The 17,689-nt window shown below is 33.9% G+C and overlaps 1 protein-coding gene across 1 annotated transcript in view; it reads left to right on the plus strand.

The window, feature by feature from the left end:
• Eea1 (early endosome antigen 1) overlaps window positions 1-17,689 on the plus strand; it is a 144,688-nt gene that overhangs the window by 61,904 nt on the left and 65,095 nt on the right. The window contains exons 4-10 of the mRNA XM_008823837.3: window positions 162-216; window positions 307-372; window positions 4,319-4,358; window positions 5,274-5,387; window positions 5,957-6,078; window positions 7,537-7,692; window positions 11,865-11,981. Coding sequence (XP_008822059.1) covers window positions 162-216; window positions 307-372; window positions 4,319-4,358; window positions 5,274-5,387; window positions 5,957-6,078; window positions 7,537-7,692; window positions 11,865-11,981 — 670 coding nt within the window. The remainder of the gene's footprint in view (window positions 1-161; window positions 217-306; window positions 373-4,318; window positions 4,359-5,273; window positions 5,388-5,956; window positions 6,079-7,536; window positions 7,693-11,864; window positions 11,982-17,689) is intronic.

Raw genomic sequence — 17,689 nt, forward strand, 5'->3', positions numbered from 1 at the left:
AAACTATTTTTCTTTATATACATAAATACTTTTATATATAAAACTTTCAATGTTTTTTTTAATAATTGTTACAGCTCCAATATTAATAGTTACAAGTTATCATGTTAGGCTTGTACATTAAAGGAAATGAACTTATTCTTTTCTTCCCCATACATGTTTAGAGATGATATAACACTACTCAGGCAAGAGGTCCAAGACCTACAGGCCTCACTTAAGGTAAGAATAAAAATGATAATACTTGTTCATTTTCAGAGTTTCAGATTAAAAAATCATTTAAAATTTACTAATTCAACTCTTTCTCATCAGGAAGAAAAATGGTACTCAGAAGAATTAAAGAAAGAATTGGGAAAATATCAAGGGCTACAGCAGCAAGTAATTGCATTTTAAAGTATTAAGCATGTTTATTAGTTGTTTATTTTCATTGTCGAAGATTAAGTATAAAATACTTTTTTATAAGTGAGTTGATATCAGTAACTTCTTAATTTATTTTTCTGTTTAACAGCCTGTAGGATAGTGTTTGTAATACTAATGAAGGGAAGCAAATACTCTAAGAAAGGTGTAACTCTTAAAGGTGCTTCATTAAGAATTAGTTATACAGGGTGTGGTTGTGTTTCCCTTTAATCCCAGCACTTGGAAGATCTCTGTGAGTTTGAGGCTGGCCTGGTCTGCATAGTTTCAGGCCAGCCAGGACTACATAGTAAGACCCTGTCTCAAAAAAAAAAAAAAGAAGAATTATGTTAGGTGTGGTGGGACATATCTGTAATCTCAGCATTTGGGGAAGGGCCAGGAGAATTGTGAATTCAAGAACAACCCGGGCTACATAGCAAAACCATGTTTCAAAAAGGGAGGAAGGGAGGTGGAAGGCTGGAGAGATGGCTCAGCAGTTAAGTATACTTGCTGCTCTTGCAGAGGACTTGAGTTTGGTTCCCAGCATCCACATCTGATGGCTCACAACCATCTGTAACTCCAACTCCAGGAGCTGACACCTTCTTCTTTTGTGAGCACCTGCACTCATGCACGCATATCCACAGAAAGACAGGCACACATATACTCATAATCTAAAAACGTAAATATTTAAAAAATAAAAAGAGCTTGACTGTGATGATTCATGCCTTTAATCGTAGCACTTGGGAGGCAGAAGCAGGTTAATCACTGTGAGATTGAGACCAGCCAGGGGTAGTCTACATAGCAAGTTCCAGGCTAGCTAAGACTACATAGTGAAACCCTGCCTCAAAAAACAAAACAACAACAAAAAGAAAAAAAGAAGAAAAGAAAGAAGAATCACTTACCAATTTTTTAATACCAAGCTTATGTTACTCCATTTTTTTCTTGAAAATATGTCTAAGAATATATAGGCTCAACTCAAGTATTCCATATCTTGATTTGTTGGAAGGTCTGCAAGGGCAGGGATAGAGTGAGCTGCCCTCTGTGATAACAGTGCCTTCTTCTGGAGAACTTCCCACAAAGACTTCCTGATGTTTTTTCACTGTTAACTTTTTAAAAAGTAGGCAGAGAATATTCTAACATACCAATAAAAATACAGTATAGGGGCTGGGCGTGGTGATGCACGCCTTTAATCCCAGCACTCAGGAGGCAGAGGTAGGCAGGTGGATCTCTGTGAGTTCAAGGCCAGCCTGGTCTACATTGTGAGTTCCAGGACAGCTGGGGCTACAGGGAGACCCTGTCTCAAAAAGACCAAAAAAACAACAGTATAGTAAACGCATACAGTAGTCAAAATTGCTTACTGTAATTATCAAGTCTTATATACTACCTATAATAATTTTCTGTTCTATACTTTTATATGACTGGCAGCACAGTAGGATATTTATATCAGCATCAGAGCAAACAGTGGGTAATGCATTGCACTAAGATGTTACCTTGTCACTGGGTACTAGAAAATTTTCAGCTCCATAATCATATATGAAGTCAGTCATTGAAATGTTATGTGATGTGGGACTATTAATATTCTGTGTTAGTAGGAGTTTAACTATATAAAAATACATATAAAAAAAACAAAGTCATGTTGATTTTAAAAGTGGTTATATGTGGGTTCTAAGTGCCTTATCAAAATGTGATTTTCATGCTAAAATTACTTTGGCTTTATGATAACATTATAAAAACAAAAATAATGAATTTTACCAAGTTCAGATAGGTCTTTGTTTTTAAAAATAAAGAAGACACCTTTCAGTAACTTATGAAGTGATTTAAAATTCACTTATACACATTGTGATTTTTTTCCACATTGCGATTTTTAGTTTTTTTTTCCATTTAAATTTTTCTAGCAAAAATTGCAATCTGAATTGAGAAAGTTAGAAACAAGTCAATGAGTTAAAAGATAACTGTCTTATTACTTTTCAAAGAGACATTAAAGTTTGGTATGGTGTCACACACACTTTAGTATTCTTCAGTATTTATAGTTTGTCTGTCAAACATGGACAGTGTTATTTTCTGTACTTTAAAATCAAGAGGAAACTGTTAACTACATTTGAGATGATTGTTTATATTTATAACACACACACACACACTCATACACAGAGTTTTCTGGACACAGGCACAGACAGATAAATATATATATAAGTATATATTTATATATAATGATATAAGTATATGTTTATATATACTGATATAAATATATATGTATATATATTTAAAGTAATATCTCATGCATTTAGCCTGGGCTGGCCTCAAATTTGCTATGTAGCTGAGGCTGGTCTGAAACTCCCGATTTTCCTGTGCCTCCACCTTTGGAGTACTGGGATTACAAGCATGTGCCAACATGTCACAATTAACAAATTTAAATAAATTCTCTACAGTGCAGGGTATAACTTAACTCTCAAATAAATTTACCTTTGGAAGCAAATTCATTTTAAGTATTGCTTATTCTTAGCAGTCAGTAAGTCTGAATCCAATATGTCATGAAATAAAACATCAGGTTTATTGTGAAATGCCTTACTCTTTGTGATGGGTATAATTCTTCAAAATATGAAAATAATGTAAAAGAGCTATATTAATTTTGTTCCCACTGCTTGAATAACTTTAACCTTAAGGAATTTCTGTTTTCTACATTTATTTGTATGTATGTATATTTGTATGTATGTATATATGCATGTATGTTGCCACAGCATGCATGTGGAGGTCAGATGACAACCTGGGTGAGTGGATTCTCTTTCTCCCATGTGGACCATGGGAACTGAACTCAGGCCATTAGGCTTTGTGACAGGTGCCTTTACCACTGAGCCATCATGGCAGCCCTTTATTTTTCTTTTAAAGCTGATTTATGATCTTGATTTAAAATCTATTTTAGTTTTTAAATTATTTTTTTGTGGGGGAAGAGCAGTGCTGGAGGTAGAGCCCAGGAGCCTTGTGTGCTAAGGCAAATCAAATCCTCTGACACTGACCTGTCTTCAGTCCTGGTTTTTATTTTGGTAGTGGTAGTTGATGGCATATGTAAGCTTATGTTAATTTTCAGATATTCTAGGTGTTTTGTATGGTTACAGTAAGATGACTGAGGTATGATTTCATGAATCACGTAGTTTATTATTATACAACTTTTTCCCTTAAGTTCACAATGTTTAAGGAAGGAGAGAGTATATTTCTCATGGGAAATATACTCAAGAGATGAAGTATGTTAACCACGTAGTGAATTCTACAACTATTAAAGTCTATTGATAATTTCTCAACTACAAGTTTTTGTGAAATGTAAAGTCTAATTAAAATTGAGGTGTACCTTTATGAGTGGTTTCTTGAGAGTGATACTTTCTGGCAAGGAGAGCTATGATAACAAGAATCCTTTGCCAATAGAGGGCACTGTAGGCTTTTGGATGGGCAAGACTTTTAAAGTTTAGAGGTTAACGGGGTGTGAGCTTTTCACAGCTTGAGCTTTGGAGAAGCAGTCAGCAACTGATGGAGTACTTAACTGCCTGTCATAGCTAAGCTCTCAAAGCATCTGTCAAATTGTTAAACTTACATATTTGCAGTCTAATAGTCAAGGTTAGTACCTCACATATGAGATGCAATATGAGGGGAAGTTCTATTATTTACATATTACTGAATTTATGGAGTTTGGGATGATATCTATTTCATGACACTAAGAGTTTTGTATAAATATGCAGAAGTTCTTAGAATGTTCAATTGCAGTGAAATCATGCTAGTCATCTGATGATACAGATATGAAAAAATGAGACTATCTAACTTTAATTTTCATTAAAATTTTGTTGCTTAACTTGACAGACATGCCTTTCAGAGACTTTTAACATTGCCAATTATACAGTGTTGTCTTCTCTTACTACATTTGCTTATGACTTTTGTTTTCATTAAGGAGGCTAGATCTGATGGATTGGTGGCCGATTCATCAGCAGGTAACTGAAACAGAGTTTTTCATTTTTCTTTTTTTCTTTCTCATTTTTTTAAATGCCTGATAAAGAAATTTTGTTTATGGTTGTACTTGATAGCTTTAAAACAGTGAAAATTGTGATTATGCTTTTGCTTTAGAAAGTTACCTCTGCCCTTCACTGTTTACTCAGTTACCGAGTTCATTATATTTTGAAATTAATAAATTTCTGGAATATTACTACAATTAATTGCTTAATGAAAATTCAAATCTATATTAAAGTATGTGATGCAGTCTTTATCCCTTGAAGTAAACTGATGGGACTAGCATATTTCTAGCTGCCATTAAATGAAGGAATGAATGCTCAGTGAATAATCAAAATGAAGCATGGAGATTAGCTGTTATGTTTAAGAAATTTGTACAAGAATGAAGCAGCAGCAGCAGGTATTGACTGTACACTTTAATCTTTTTTTGTTCTTAACTACTTTGGATTTCATTTCACTTTATAACTTTACCTGAGGAACAGTATATGCTCCTTTTTTATTTTATGAGGTAAGAAAGTGTGAAATACGAAGTCAATGGGTGTGATGGTGAATGTCTGTAATCCCAGCACTTAAGAGACTGAGACAGGAGGATCACAAGTTCTAGTTTAGACTTATTTATAAAATAGGTCCCTGTCTCAAAAAAAGCAAAAAACAAATTTCCAAATATTTATATTTTGAGGTTATTCTAATTATCCTTTAACTTGTAAATTACATTTATAAATTGTGACTTGCGCCTTAAGTGAATCAGATATGATTAATAGTTTGAAGTGTGAAATACTTGTAATTTAGAGAATAGACTCATGTTGAGTTGTCTTTACTAAATGTTTGTGACATAAGAAATAGCAAGTTAGTCTATGTAACTAGCATTGTATTTAAATAATTGCTATATTCTTTTCTAGAACTACAGTCTTTAGAACAACAATTAGAAGAAGCCCACACAGAAAATTTTAATATTAAGCAGATGAAAGATTTATTTGAACAGAAAGCAGCCCAACTTGCTACTGAAATTGCAGGTATGCTGAATCAGAATTTTTTTTTACCCAATAAATCAGTTTCACTACCTTTTTAATCCTATACATCCTAGGAAACCATCTAGTATTTTAGTGTTTGTTATGGACATGATTAATGTAGTTTTACAATATGAGTTGCTGTATAAAGTATTTTGTTCATCCTTCTACTTCTTCCCTTCAGTGGACTCTTTTTTTCTTTGTAGATTCTTATTGAAATTTAAAGAAGATAAACTTTCTTTTTTGATATACTTAACAATTAAAAAGTGGCATTTAAATAAATGGATTATATAATATAGTAGAAATTTAACACTTGGTTATACTATCATTTTTGCATACTATATTTTTTATACTTTTGTAAAATAGTCTATATACAGTAAAATACTAAATAGTAGGATAGTGTTGGGTGGAGTTTAATATAATCATAATTTTGTTGTGTGTATCTACAGATACTTAACGAATGTGAACCTGACTTAAGAGTGTACAGGCATGTAGAGTAGTATGTGGCAATTTATAAAACTGTCCTTTAGAATTGACACCATGAAACTAATACTTACATTACTATCTTTAATTAGATATAAAGTCAAAATACGATGAGGAAAGGAGTCTTCGAGAAGCTGCTGAACAAAAGGTGACACATTTGACAGAAGAATTGAACAAACAGACAACTGTAATTCAGGATCTGAAAACGGAACTGGTAATTTAAGGAACCATTTATTATAATGTTCTTTTATTGTTTCCTAATTGAATTGAAATACATGTGGTGCTAGGGATATAACTAAGTGGTAGAGTGCTTGGCTAGTATGTATAAGGCCATGGGTTCAATCCCTAGTATTGAGGGGGGAGTGAATACAAAGAGAATGAATGCATGCTCTGAAGAAATATTTTAAAAATAGTTTAATAAATTGGAGGTAATAAAAAATTCCTTATATGCTGCCATTTATATGCACCTTGTATGTTTTTTAAAAATAAAAATGAGTTATGACATATAACTTACCTAACATTATTGTTTCTACCTATGTAACATGTTTTTTTTTTTTAGTATTTTTTGTATTTGCATTTCTGGTGCTACCATTCCCTCACACTTTAATTTCATAAACCCTCCTACTTTTAGGAATTTCTTGCTTTCATTTCAACAAGTATGAAATTAAGTTCATCATATTTCTACCAAGACTATATTTGTCACTGACACTGTAGTTCAATACTCTCCTTAGTCTTTACAACCTTAGATCTATCCTTGGTATCTTTTTTCCTTTATATAGCACTTGATAAATCTATGGATAAATTAATCAACCACAAGTAATCTTAAAAATGCCTGCATGTTTTAAAATTTTTTTAATTTTTTTTTTATTTGATGTGTGTGATGGAGGCTAGAAGAGGGCATCAGATCCCCTGGAACTGGAGTTATGGATGGTTGTTAGCTGCCATGTGGGGACTGGGATTTGAATCCAGGTCTTCTGTAAGAAAAATTGCTCTTAACCACGGAGCCATCTCTCCAACCACACCTGCACCTTTTTATTCATTTAAAAAGTAATTTGGGGGTCTAGAGTGATGGCTCAGCGATTAAGTGCACTGGCTACTCTTACAGAGGACTTAGGTTCGGTTCCCACCACCCACCTGGTGGCTAACAACCATTTGTAACTCCAGTTCCAGGGGATCTGATGCCCTCCTGACATCCGTGAGCATTGTACTTACATACATGCAGGCAATACACTAATACAGTAAAAAATAAAAAGTAATAAATAAAATATAAAAAAAATGGTGCAATGCTTAGAATTGACCCATGGCTAGGCAAGAGCTCTACCCCTGAACTATATTGCTTCTTTATTTTCATTCTAGTTTCTTAGAGTAGAAAAGGAATATATCAAGTCATTGTTAGAATTAATGTGATGTGCATTTTGTTGTGGATATGAAAAGCCAAAGCCAATTGTGAGTTTGCTAGGTAGCACCCCGAGAACACTGTTAACTAGACAGGGTGCAAAGAGGAGGTTGGCTTTTTAAGGGAAGATGTCAGTCAGTGTTAGATGTTTGGAATCTAAAAAATTGATAAGAATGATTGTTTTTATTTTTATTTCTTTTTAGTGAACTAGTCTAAAAATGTATATTGTTTTGGTTTTTACGGTAATATTTAATTAACATTTATGTGGATTCACAGCTTCAGAGACCTGGTATAGAAGATGTTGCGGTGCTAAAGAAAGAACTGGTTCAAGTTCAAACGCTTATGGATAATATGACCTTGGAACGTGAGAGAGAATCTGAAAAACTCAAAGATGAATGCAAAAAGTTACAATCAGAATGTGCTAACTCAGAGGTAATGAAGGCACTCAGGAATGTTTGCAGGACAGACTGCTAGTAGTGAGAACACACTATAATTTGATAATGGGAAAATATTTTTGAATAATATTTAAGACCTACTATCAGCTTAGTTTGGAGGGGTTTGTAAACTTGTATTTTTATTCATTTAGATGAAAATATCTGTTATACTGAGGAAGAGATTATTCACAGTGAAAAAGTTTTGACTGAAATTAAGATTTGTCACGTGTCTGGTATGATGGTGCACATTTTTATTCCCAGCATTTGAGAGGCAGAGGCAAGCAGGTCTCTATGAGCTGGAGGCCAGCCTGGTCTGCATAGGGAGTTCCAGGCCAGCTGGGGCTACAGGGAGACCCTGTCTCAACTTCCCCTCTGAAAAAAAAAAAAAGATTTGGGGTAAAGGAATGGGTCCTCCAGTAAGTAGAATTGTAGGAAACAATGATTTTTTTTTTTTTTTCTAGAAAAAAATGTGCTTGGGGGAAGAAGGAGAGTGGGGGCATGGAGGCACATGCCTTTAATGCCAACATTTTGGAGGCAAAGGCAGGTAGATCTCTGAGTTCAAGGGCAACCTGATCTACAGAGGGAGTATCGGGCTCTACTATTAAAAGAAATTTTAAAAAAATAATAAAAGAAAAAGAAAGTGACTTACCGTTCTGTTCTTTGCACTCAGCTTTATGCAGCTTTCCATAAAAATTACCCTTTCAGATATTTTATAGTAAATTTGGAAGAACATTTATTCTTGCTGATTAATTGAATAAGTTATTTGCTATTTAAACTATTTTTAGTGAATTAAGGATAACATTTAACTTACCAGTTAATGAATTAATAGATGTACAGTCACGACTGGGCCTTCAAGCTATATTAAAATATTTGTAATAACTTTAAGAAAAGTCAGACTAATACTACTGCTGAAATGAATTTTTTTTTTTTTTTTTTTTGAGCACTAGTAGAGTTTGGGTACTCCACTAGCAGATTTTGGATACCATGCTAGGTATTTTAAATATGTAGTCTCATTTTTTTCTTACTGCCCTCTAAAGTTATTAAATTTGTTTTACATATTAGGACTCTGAGGTTCAATGAGGTTAAGTCAGGTTTTCAAGGTTGTACCTCTAAAATAAAGAAGATGGAATTTGAGCTAGATCTTATTCAAAGCCCATGTTCCTGTTATATCTTGTCTCCTGTTTTAGGTGATCTGATGATTGCCTTGTAAGTAAATTTGTACTACTAATCTTTTTGTTTGCTTGTTTGTTTTTGTTTTTTTGAGACAGGATCTCACTCTAGCCTAGATTAACTTAGAACTCACTATATAGGCGTGAGCCATCATGCCAGACTTTTTGTGCTACTAATTTTGTCCTAATATTTGTCATTACTTTTGTGTTTTGGCGAGTTGTTTATTTTATTTGTATTGAGTAATAGCTTAAAATAGTTTAAGTTGTATCTTATACCATTTCCATATTGAAAAATTAGTTATAATTGCTTCATCTCATGTATTTGTCACTTCACTGAGTTTTTAGTTTCTGCTTACTCTGAATGTGTGGTACACTTTATTGATTTATTAAAACTCACTTCTGTATATTCTCAAGTTAAGTTTATTGGTGAGTGACAGCATTTATGGAATTTATTAGAAAAAATTGTTATACATGCAGCTCATTTTACTGAATGTAAACATTAGCATCAGAAGCAAAAATATTAAAAGCCATTAAAGAAGCTGTAGGTACAAGGATTTATCAACTAGTCTAGTTAGTGTTGAAGATATGTCAACTGAGGTACATTATTAAAATCACATTTTTTTCATTGAAAGTATAATTTTTTTCATTTTTACTTTTACTTATTTATATTTTATTTTATTATTATATTTTTTTTTGAGACAGACTATGTAGCCCTGGCTAACTTGGAACCGGCTATGTAGACCAGGCTGATCTTGAACTCACAGAGTCCTCTTGCCTCTGCCACCTGAATGCTAGTATTAAAGGCACGCACCACCATGCACAGCTGAAAATATATTTTTTCATTATAAAGCATTTGAAAGTATTTAATAAATCACTATTTTATAGATTGGAGATAGAAGATTTAAACATTTTAAAGTGCAATTTATAAAAAGAACTGAAAATATCAAAGAATCAGTGAACTTACATTTGTTGTGGTCTTTAATGGAAATGTCTTTAAAGAATTTTATTTGTATTTCAAATAATCTCATTTATACTAATTTTGAGCACATAAATGTTAGTAAGTATGATTATAACCATGCATAGTTATTTGAGTGTATTTTAAAGTACATGTTTTCTTTTAAGAGATCATGTTTGTAAGTATACTTGGACATTTTTATTGTGTTCTTAGTGTACATGTTTGTCGGTCTTGTCTTCCATCTTTCATCCATCATTTTATTATTTTTTTTTCTGCTTTCTAATGGAGATGCTTAAATTTGAGGTAATGTGCTTTTGGAAGGCTTGTTTATATTGTTAATGTCCTTATATACCACCTTTTCCTGTTGTTTTTAGGCAACCTCAGAACCTCACAAACATGTTCATTTTTATTTTGTTAATCAAAGAAATTTCCATCCATTTAAAATTATTTCTTAATAGCAGTATACTATTAAAGCAGTAATTATAAAATCTAAAGTTCTAGTAAGATGTCTGGTATTTTTTTCCTTAATTATTTGTAAAGTAAAGGTTACACTAAAAACTTAATGTTAAATTCAATGACATAGCATCAAAGAAATGAAATTTTTATAGGGTCTCATATATTTTCTGTGAGAATAAATATTAAATTTTTGAGCATGATTACTCATTAAGGAGTATTTTTTGAATGCATACTAGGCAGCAAGAACTATTTTATCTCTGAAGAGTCAATGCCTGCTCTTATATGACGTATTTCTCCATATTTTTACATCTTTCTTTTTCCTATTGAGTAAATTATAAAAATTAGTGCTCACGTTTATTTAAAAATTTTTGTTTTATTAATTTATGATTATAAAGTAAGCCCAAGTAATCATTGAGTTTAGTTATTAACTTGTTTGGATCTTTGTGAGTTCAAGGCCAGCCTGGTCTATGTAGTGAGCTCCAGGACAGCTGGGGCTACAGGGAGACCCTGTCTCAAAAAGACCAAAAAAAAGTTATTTCTAAAACTTAAAATTGAAGCTATTGTAACTGAATGAAGATATTGAACCACTGAGAATCCTTTAAAAAAAATAAGTTGTGTACTCTGGAAGGGTATCCCAAAAAGTATTGAAAATCTACTGAACAATGAATGATATTACTGTCACAAGAAATCAATTGTCTTCTGTGGTTTCTTCTCTGACACTGTAAGCACAAATTTGTGATATTTATGTATAAACTAAAATTTGTGTCTTTTTTGTATTATAAAATTATGTCTTTAGTCATATCATAAAATTTGTTCATTATAAAGAATATACACAATGGAAATTACTAACTATGTAAAAAGTAGAGCTAGCAGGAAATACTAGAAATATAAAATTCTTTTGAAAAATGTCATTTGTTGTAGCTTATCTTTCTAATGGTTGCCTTTTCATGTGAATTTTCAAGATATTTGCCTACTTGGTTTTATCTTATATTTTAAATGATCAAGCTATCTGAGTAATAAACATCAATTTTCACATTTAAAAACATGTTTAGATGTATTAAAACACGTTTATGTCCAACTATTATACCTGATCATAGAGTGATGTAGCTTGATTAAACATCGTGTAACTTTGGATAAATGCACTTTCATATTTCAGTCAGAAGGACGATTCACCCAAATCAATCTGTGTGGCATGTCTTCAAAGGAAAAGTTACTATTCCAGAAGCTGGGAAAAAATGTAGACATAACATGGTTTTCCTTTTTTAAATTCAAAAGTCTTTAAAGTACAGGTTTAAAACCAATAAGTTAAAATTTTTAGTTTGATGTTTACAGAAGATAAAGTCAGATATCAGCATTTTATTAATATATTATTAAATAAATGAAGTTTATGTTGGATAAATTTTAAAATTAATTTTAAACAAAAAGTATGATATAGAAATATTAAGGGTGTTAGAATAAAGAATTGAGATTCAAGTATTATTTCAATTGAACTACATCAACAAGAGCAAGCATTTATATAATATTAACACTTTTGTTTACTTCCATTTCTTTTTTCTTTTAGTTTGCTGTAATTTTTATTATATTTTTCAGGCTACAATAAGCCAGCTAAAGAGTGAACTTGCCAAAGGCCCCCAGGAAGTTGCAGTGTATGTGCAGGAACTACAGAAACTTAAAAGTTCAGTTAATGAATTAACACAAAAAAACCAGGTGAGAATTTTAAATATATATTTTTTATATATATAGTATGTATATGTAAATAGATTTTATCTACATTAAATCTTGTATATTTTATTTATACTATACTAACACTAGATAACATATTTTCTGTATGTGTTTATTTAGTATTACATACATTTACATGTTGTACAAACCAGTTTCCAAGAACTCTTTCATATTGCAAAACTGCATCTTTGCATTCATTAAACAACTCCCCATTTGTCCCTTTCCTGAGCTCTAGGCAACGACCCTTCTTTTTTGTATTTCTATGACTTGGCACCAGTAGATTTTTGTATCTTGATAGAATTTGCTTTCTGGTTCATAGATGATGCTTTCTTTTGTATCCTCACCTGAGAGAGGGAGATGAGGGATCTCTTGAGTCCATTTCTTTTTAATAGAAGCATTAAAATTATTTGTGAAACTTTACTGTAAACTTAATAACCTCTCAAAGGCCAAATCTCCTAAGACTTTAGCCTTAGTGGTTAGGATTTCAACATATGACTTTGGCAGGGGTGGGGAGGGATAAAAACATTAAGACCATAACAACCATGTATGTGAATGTTTATTTCTGGACACCATGTTCCCTAGGTCTTTACTTCTCCTTATGCCAGTACCACAGTTTAATTATTAACTTTGTAAGCTTTTGAAATTAGAAAGTACTAAACTTCCAACTTTGTTCTTTTTACTGTTTTAGTTTTTTTTTTTTTTTGAGATAGATTCTTGATTTTTGGCTGAGTGTGACCTATAACATAATACATAGCCCAGGCTAGCCTCGAAGTCATAATCTTCTGCCTTAGCCTCTGAAGGACTAGAATTACTGGCATGTGCCAACATTTCTGGCATCTTTTGTGTGTGGTGTGGTGTGTGTGTGTGTGTGTGTGTGTATGTGTGTGTTTAAAATGTTAATATTTTCTGTCTTTTTTTTAAATAAATGAGCAGCAGTAATGTTTAATTTGGGGACAGAAAGGCATTAGTATTATTACATTGTGTGTGTGACTAATATGTCTGTGGGCACATGTGTGTTTGGGTTTGCATGCCTTTGCATGTGTGTATGGAGGCCAGAGGTTGACATCACATGTCTTCCTCAGCCACTCTCTACCTTTAAAAATTATTTTTTATAGTTTTTTATTATAGGAAATTATTTTTAATATATATATTTATACTTTGAAAATTTTATATGTTTATACAATGTATATTGATCATGTCTATTACTACCTCCGTTCAATTCCCCCTAGTGCTCTCCTCCTCTTCTCCCTCCCAACCTTATGTCTTTTTTGTTGTAGTTGTTATTAATTCTTTGAATATAGAGTAATTAGTGCTGCCCATATGCATATGGGTGTGTGTGCAACCTACCAGCATCTGTGTCCCCAAGGGAGAGTGATTTGCCCTCCCTTAGCAGCCATCGGCTACCAGTAACTTCTCCTCTGATAAGGATGTATATCCATGCTAGAATTTTGATTGACTTTATCTTGTACAAGTCTTGTGCAGATATGCACAGCTGCTTTGATTTGATGCATGCACCAGCCATGTTATATCCAGAAGTCAGCATTTTATAGGTTTCCTCCTTATTGACTTGCTCTTACATTGTTTCTGATCCCTCTTCTGTGAAGTTCCCTGATGCTTGGATGGTGGGAGGTTGATATATATGACCCATCCACAGCTGAGCACTTAGAATTATTTATATTGGCATTTTGTCCAGTTATGAGTGTCTGCATTAACCAACTACCCACTGCAAAAAGAAGCTTTTCTGACTAAAGTTGAGAGTAGCACACATCTATAAACATAAATATTTAGAATGTAGTTTGACAGCTTGACCATCTAAGAAAAAAACAATGGTAGATTCCCCTCTAGAGCCTATGATCTCCCTGTAAGTGGTCAACGGGCTTTTGATGGGATTTACAGTATCAGGCATGAAAATCCTCCTGTGGAGCAGGGCTCATATCCAATCAAGAAGTGGCTGGTTGTTAGGATTAAGAGTTGAAAGAGTTGTATGTGGAAAGGAAAAGCAACCACAATCTAAATTAACCTTTGTAAATCAATGAGGAATGACAGCTGACCAGTGGGAGCCTGCAGTAGCCACACTGGTAGAACAGCAGGAGAGCTTAATTATGTTTGTCTATGTAAATAGAGTCATGGGAGTTGGAGAAAGGTTTTAGGGCCTGCATTCCTCCACCCCCAAGGGTCTTGGAAGGACTTGTTAGCAGAGCAGGACCTGCTTGTGGAGCAGAAACCACTTTATGGTTGGGATTTATGGGGGTATCAGGGGGACTTGTTTTCTGAGCAAGAATTGCTTTATGGTATGCGGTTTTATGGGGGTCCTGGATGAACTTGTTTGTAGAGCAAAAATTACTTTATGGTTTGGGCCCTATGGGGGTGTCTCCCTTTAGCTGGTTACCACCATAACTGTCATGCCACTATTATATCATTGGACACATCTTGTCAGCAGGTTAGGTTGATTTCTCTATGTCTTGTTTCCAGGGCGAGTAGTGTCTTCAGCAGTAGGGTCTTTGGTGGGCAACCAAGAGCAAGGGCTGTGCTGTTTGGGGTACCTCTGAGGCTTCTCTAACCAGTAACTCATAGGAAGGTATCCCATGTTTGGCATTGGAAATTTTCATTTAATAGTCCGTGTCTTCTGGAAGTACCATTGTCTAACCAAGTGGGGTACTTCTACTAAACATCTATAAGCTATACATACATATTTTGTGTGTGTGCACGTGTGTGTGTGCGAGTCTGCATGTGCGTGCATGTGTGCATGCTTAAAAACTAGCAGATTCTATAAGGCTTCTTTATGCATTCTTAGCTTTGACTGTCGTGGGGTCAGTTCTCTCCTACCTTTGTGTGATTTCTGGGAATTAAACACAAGTTGTCAGGCTTGGCAGCAGCACGTTTACCTTCTTGGCTATCTTGCTGGCCCTTCCACCTTAGTTTTTGAGATACAATCTCACTGAACCTGAAGCTCACCAATTCAGTTAGATTTTGTGGCCAACAAATCCAAAGATCCCTCTGTCTGCACTTCCTAGGACTAGGATTCCATGTGTGTGCTTCCATGTTCAGTTGCATGGGTGTTGGGTTTCCAAAGTCACATTCTCATGCTTGCACAGCAGCAGTCAGTTTACCCATCAAGCCATTTCCCCAGCTCCCATACTTTCCTTCTTGCTTTTATTTTCTTGAAAAAATGTTTGCCTTTAAAGATGTGATGAATATATTGGCTCTGATTTAATAACTTAAACTTAATGGTTCTGTGAACTATAATGAGAAAAGTCAAGAAAGAAAATAAAAATAGGAACAAAAGAGATCAATATAATTGTCTGTAAACCTTAAGATCCCTGCCAGCTTTATCACATGAATGAACTTGGAAACACATCCTCCAATTCTAGTCAAGTCTTTAAAATCTGTCACTCTGGTCAGCAGCTCATTATAACCCCAGGAAAGAGCTGCTGAGCTTCAAAAACCATGTGAAATGATAGATCTTATTGTAAGTTGCTGCTGCTAAGATTAAGGGTAGTTTGTTGCATGTGCCCTTTATTTTTAGCGTTTCTTTTTTTACATCCTCAAAATCATTAAGACTCCAAAGAGATTATTTTGGGGAAGTGGAAAAGAGGATTGAATCTGTGGATATTTAACATATTAGAACTTAAAAAAGAAATTTAAAAAGTCTTAGTTTATTTTAAAAATATTAACCAATTAAATATTAACAAAATGTTTCTTGTGAAAAAGTTTCCCCCAAAATGATAGTGATAGATTTGCAAACCTCTTTAATATATGGCTTAATGTAGGGTAATTAGATTGTCAGGTCTGCTTCTACATTCAGTCTGTTATGACAGGTGTATGAAGGAAGTTCACTCTCACACAGATGCATAGTTGAAAAAGGAATGAATACTTTAATAGCCTTTTTAGGTAGTTGTGACTCTCTTTATATGATACTAAAACTTTGTGAGTGGTAGCTTCTCAGAAAGTAGCTACAATGTAGAATCTCCAACTGCATCAGTGAACTTTCTGTATACTGTGACATTAGTATTCATTGATCTTTCTTGCCTTTTGAGTGAATCCTCTCCTGTACTTGATTTCATTACATTATGTATTTGTCACATGGAAAATACTAGCTTACTGAATGAGTCAGATCTTTCAAATGTTGACATATTTCATTTACAGTATAAAAGTAATCACATTCATCAGTCTCACCTTCAATGTCAGAAAAGGCTGTTAGTGTGAGGAAGCTGTCAAACTCATGTGGTTGATCTAAGTTTTACAAAAATTGAAACTTCATTCACATACCTTATTCTTGCTATCTAATCCTCACTCAAACCATAATTTCTGGCATTGACAATATCCAAGTCTTTTGATTAATGATCTTTTCTGTTGGTCCTAGAGGTTAAACCCAGGGCCTTGTATATGAGGCAAACTGTCTACTCTCCTAGTACTTTCTTTTCTTAAACTTGATGAAACAGGATTTTGCTAAGATTCCCAGGTTGGTGTTGATAGTGGTATCTTCCTGCCTCAACCTCCTGAGTAGCCAGGATTTCAGACCTCTGCCACCCAGCCCAGCTTGTACATGATCCCTTGAAGGCTGTTTTGCAGAATGCCTTATGTAGCTTTTTTGGGCCATTGGCCTCATCAGTGTAGATGGATGACATGTATATTAGTGGAATATATAATTATTTTGTGCTGTTATGATTTTCAATTTTAAACTGGTCTTTATTATTGGTGTTGAAACCTTAAAACAAAGTGAGAAAATGGAAGAAACCACCTTCTTAGTTTTGAATAAAAAAATATGGCATTTAAACAAAATTCTGCAGCGTGGGTTAATTAACAGCTATTTTCATATAGATTCTTAAAAGAATCACTTATCTAAGAGTAAGAGACTGAGTTATTTTGGAGGGTCTCATCTGTCACCCATTCCTATCTGTACTGCTTTCTCTTATCAGCAGTCTCTGCTTTAAGATGTACATATAGCTAAGTGAGAGCCAGATGAGACAAATAGTTATTATAGTGCTGTGCATTACTGTTGAATTGCTTAATATTGTTGGCCTGCCATGTCTACCGACTCTAGAGCCACAGATTAAACCAGCTACAGATCAAGGAAAAATTATGTTCTGCGCTGAACATGTTCAGGGTTTTCTTTTTTTTGCCATTATTTCCTAAACAATATGACAATTCTTTTTTAAGGAGGTTTTTTTTTTTTTTACAAGATTATTTTTATTGTATCTGTATGAGTGTTTGCCTACATGTATGTAAGTGTACCATATGCATGCCTGGTGCCTGTGGGGGCCAGAAGAGGGCATTGGATTCCCTGGAACTGTAGTTATAGATGGTTGTTAGCTGCCATGTGGATGCTAAGAACTGAACCTGAGTCCTCTGCAAGAGCAGCCAGTGCTCTTAACTGCTGAACCATCTTTCCTGCCTCAATATAACAGTTCCTTATAAAACATTTACATTATGCTAAGTATAATAATCTAGTCATGATTTAAAGTATTTGAGAGGATGTGCATAGGCTGTATAAATACTGCACTGTATTCTACAGGGATTTGAGTGTCTGGTCACAGACTTTTGTATTTGGTGCATCTCAGAATGAACACAATATGCCAAGGGAACACCATGGCATATTGATATGAATAGTACAGCACAGTAGCTGAAGCCATGTTTACAGTCCAGGTTTGCCACTCACTGACCAGGTGTTAAGAGGTAATACTGTCTGCTCT

The sequence above is a fragment of the Nannospalax galili genome, unplaced genomic scaffold, assembly GCF_000622305.1.
Source record: "Nannospalax galili isolate Female #2095 unplaced genomic scaffold, S.galili_v1.0 scaffold191, whole genome shotgun sequence".
Taxonomy (NCBI): Eukaryota; Metazoa; Chordata; class Mammalia; order Rodentia; family Spalacidae; genus Nannospalax; species Nannospalax galili.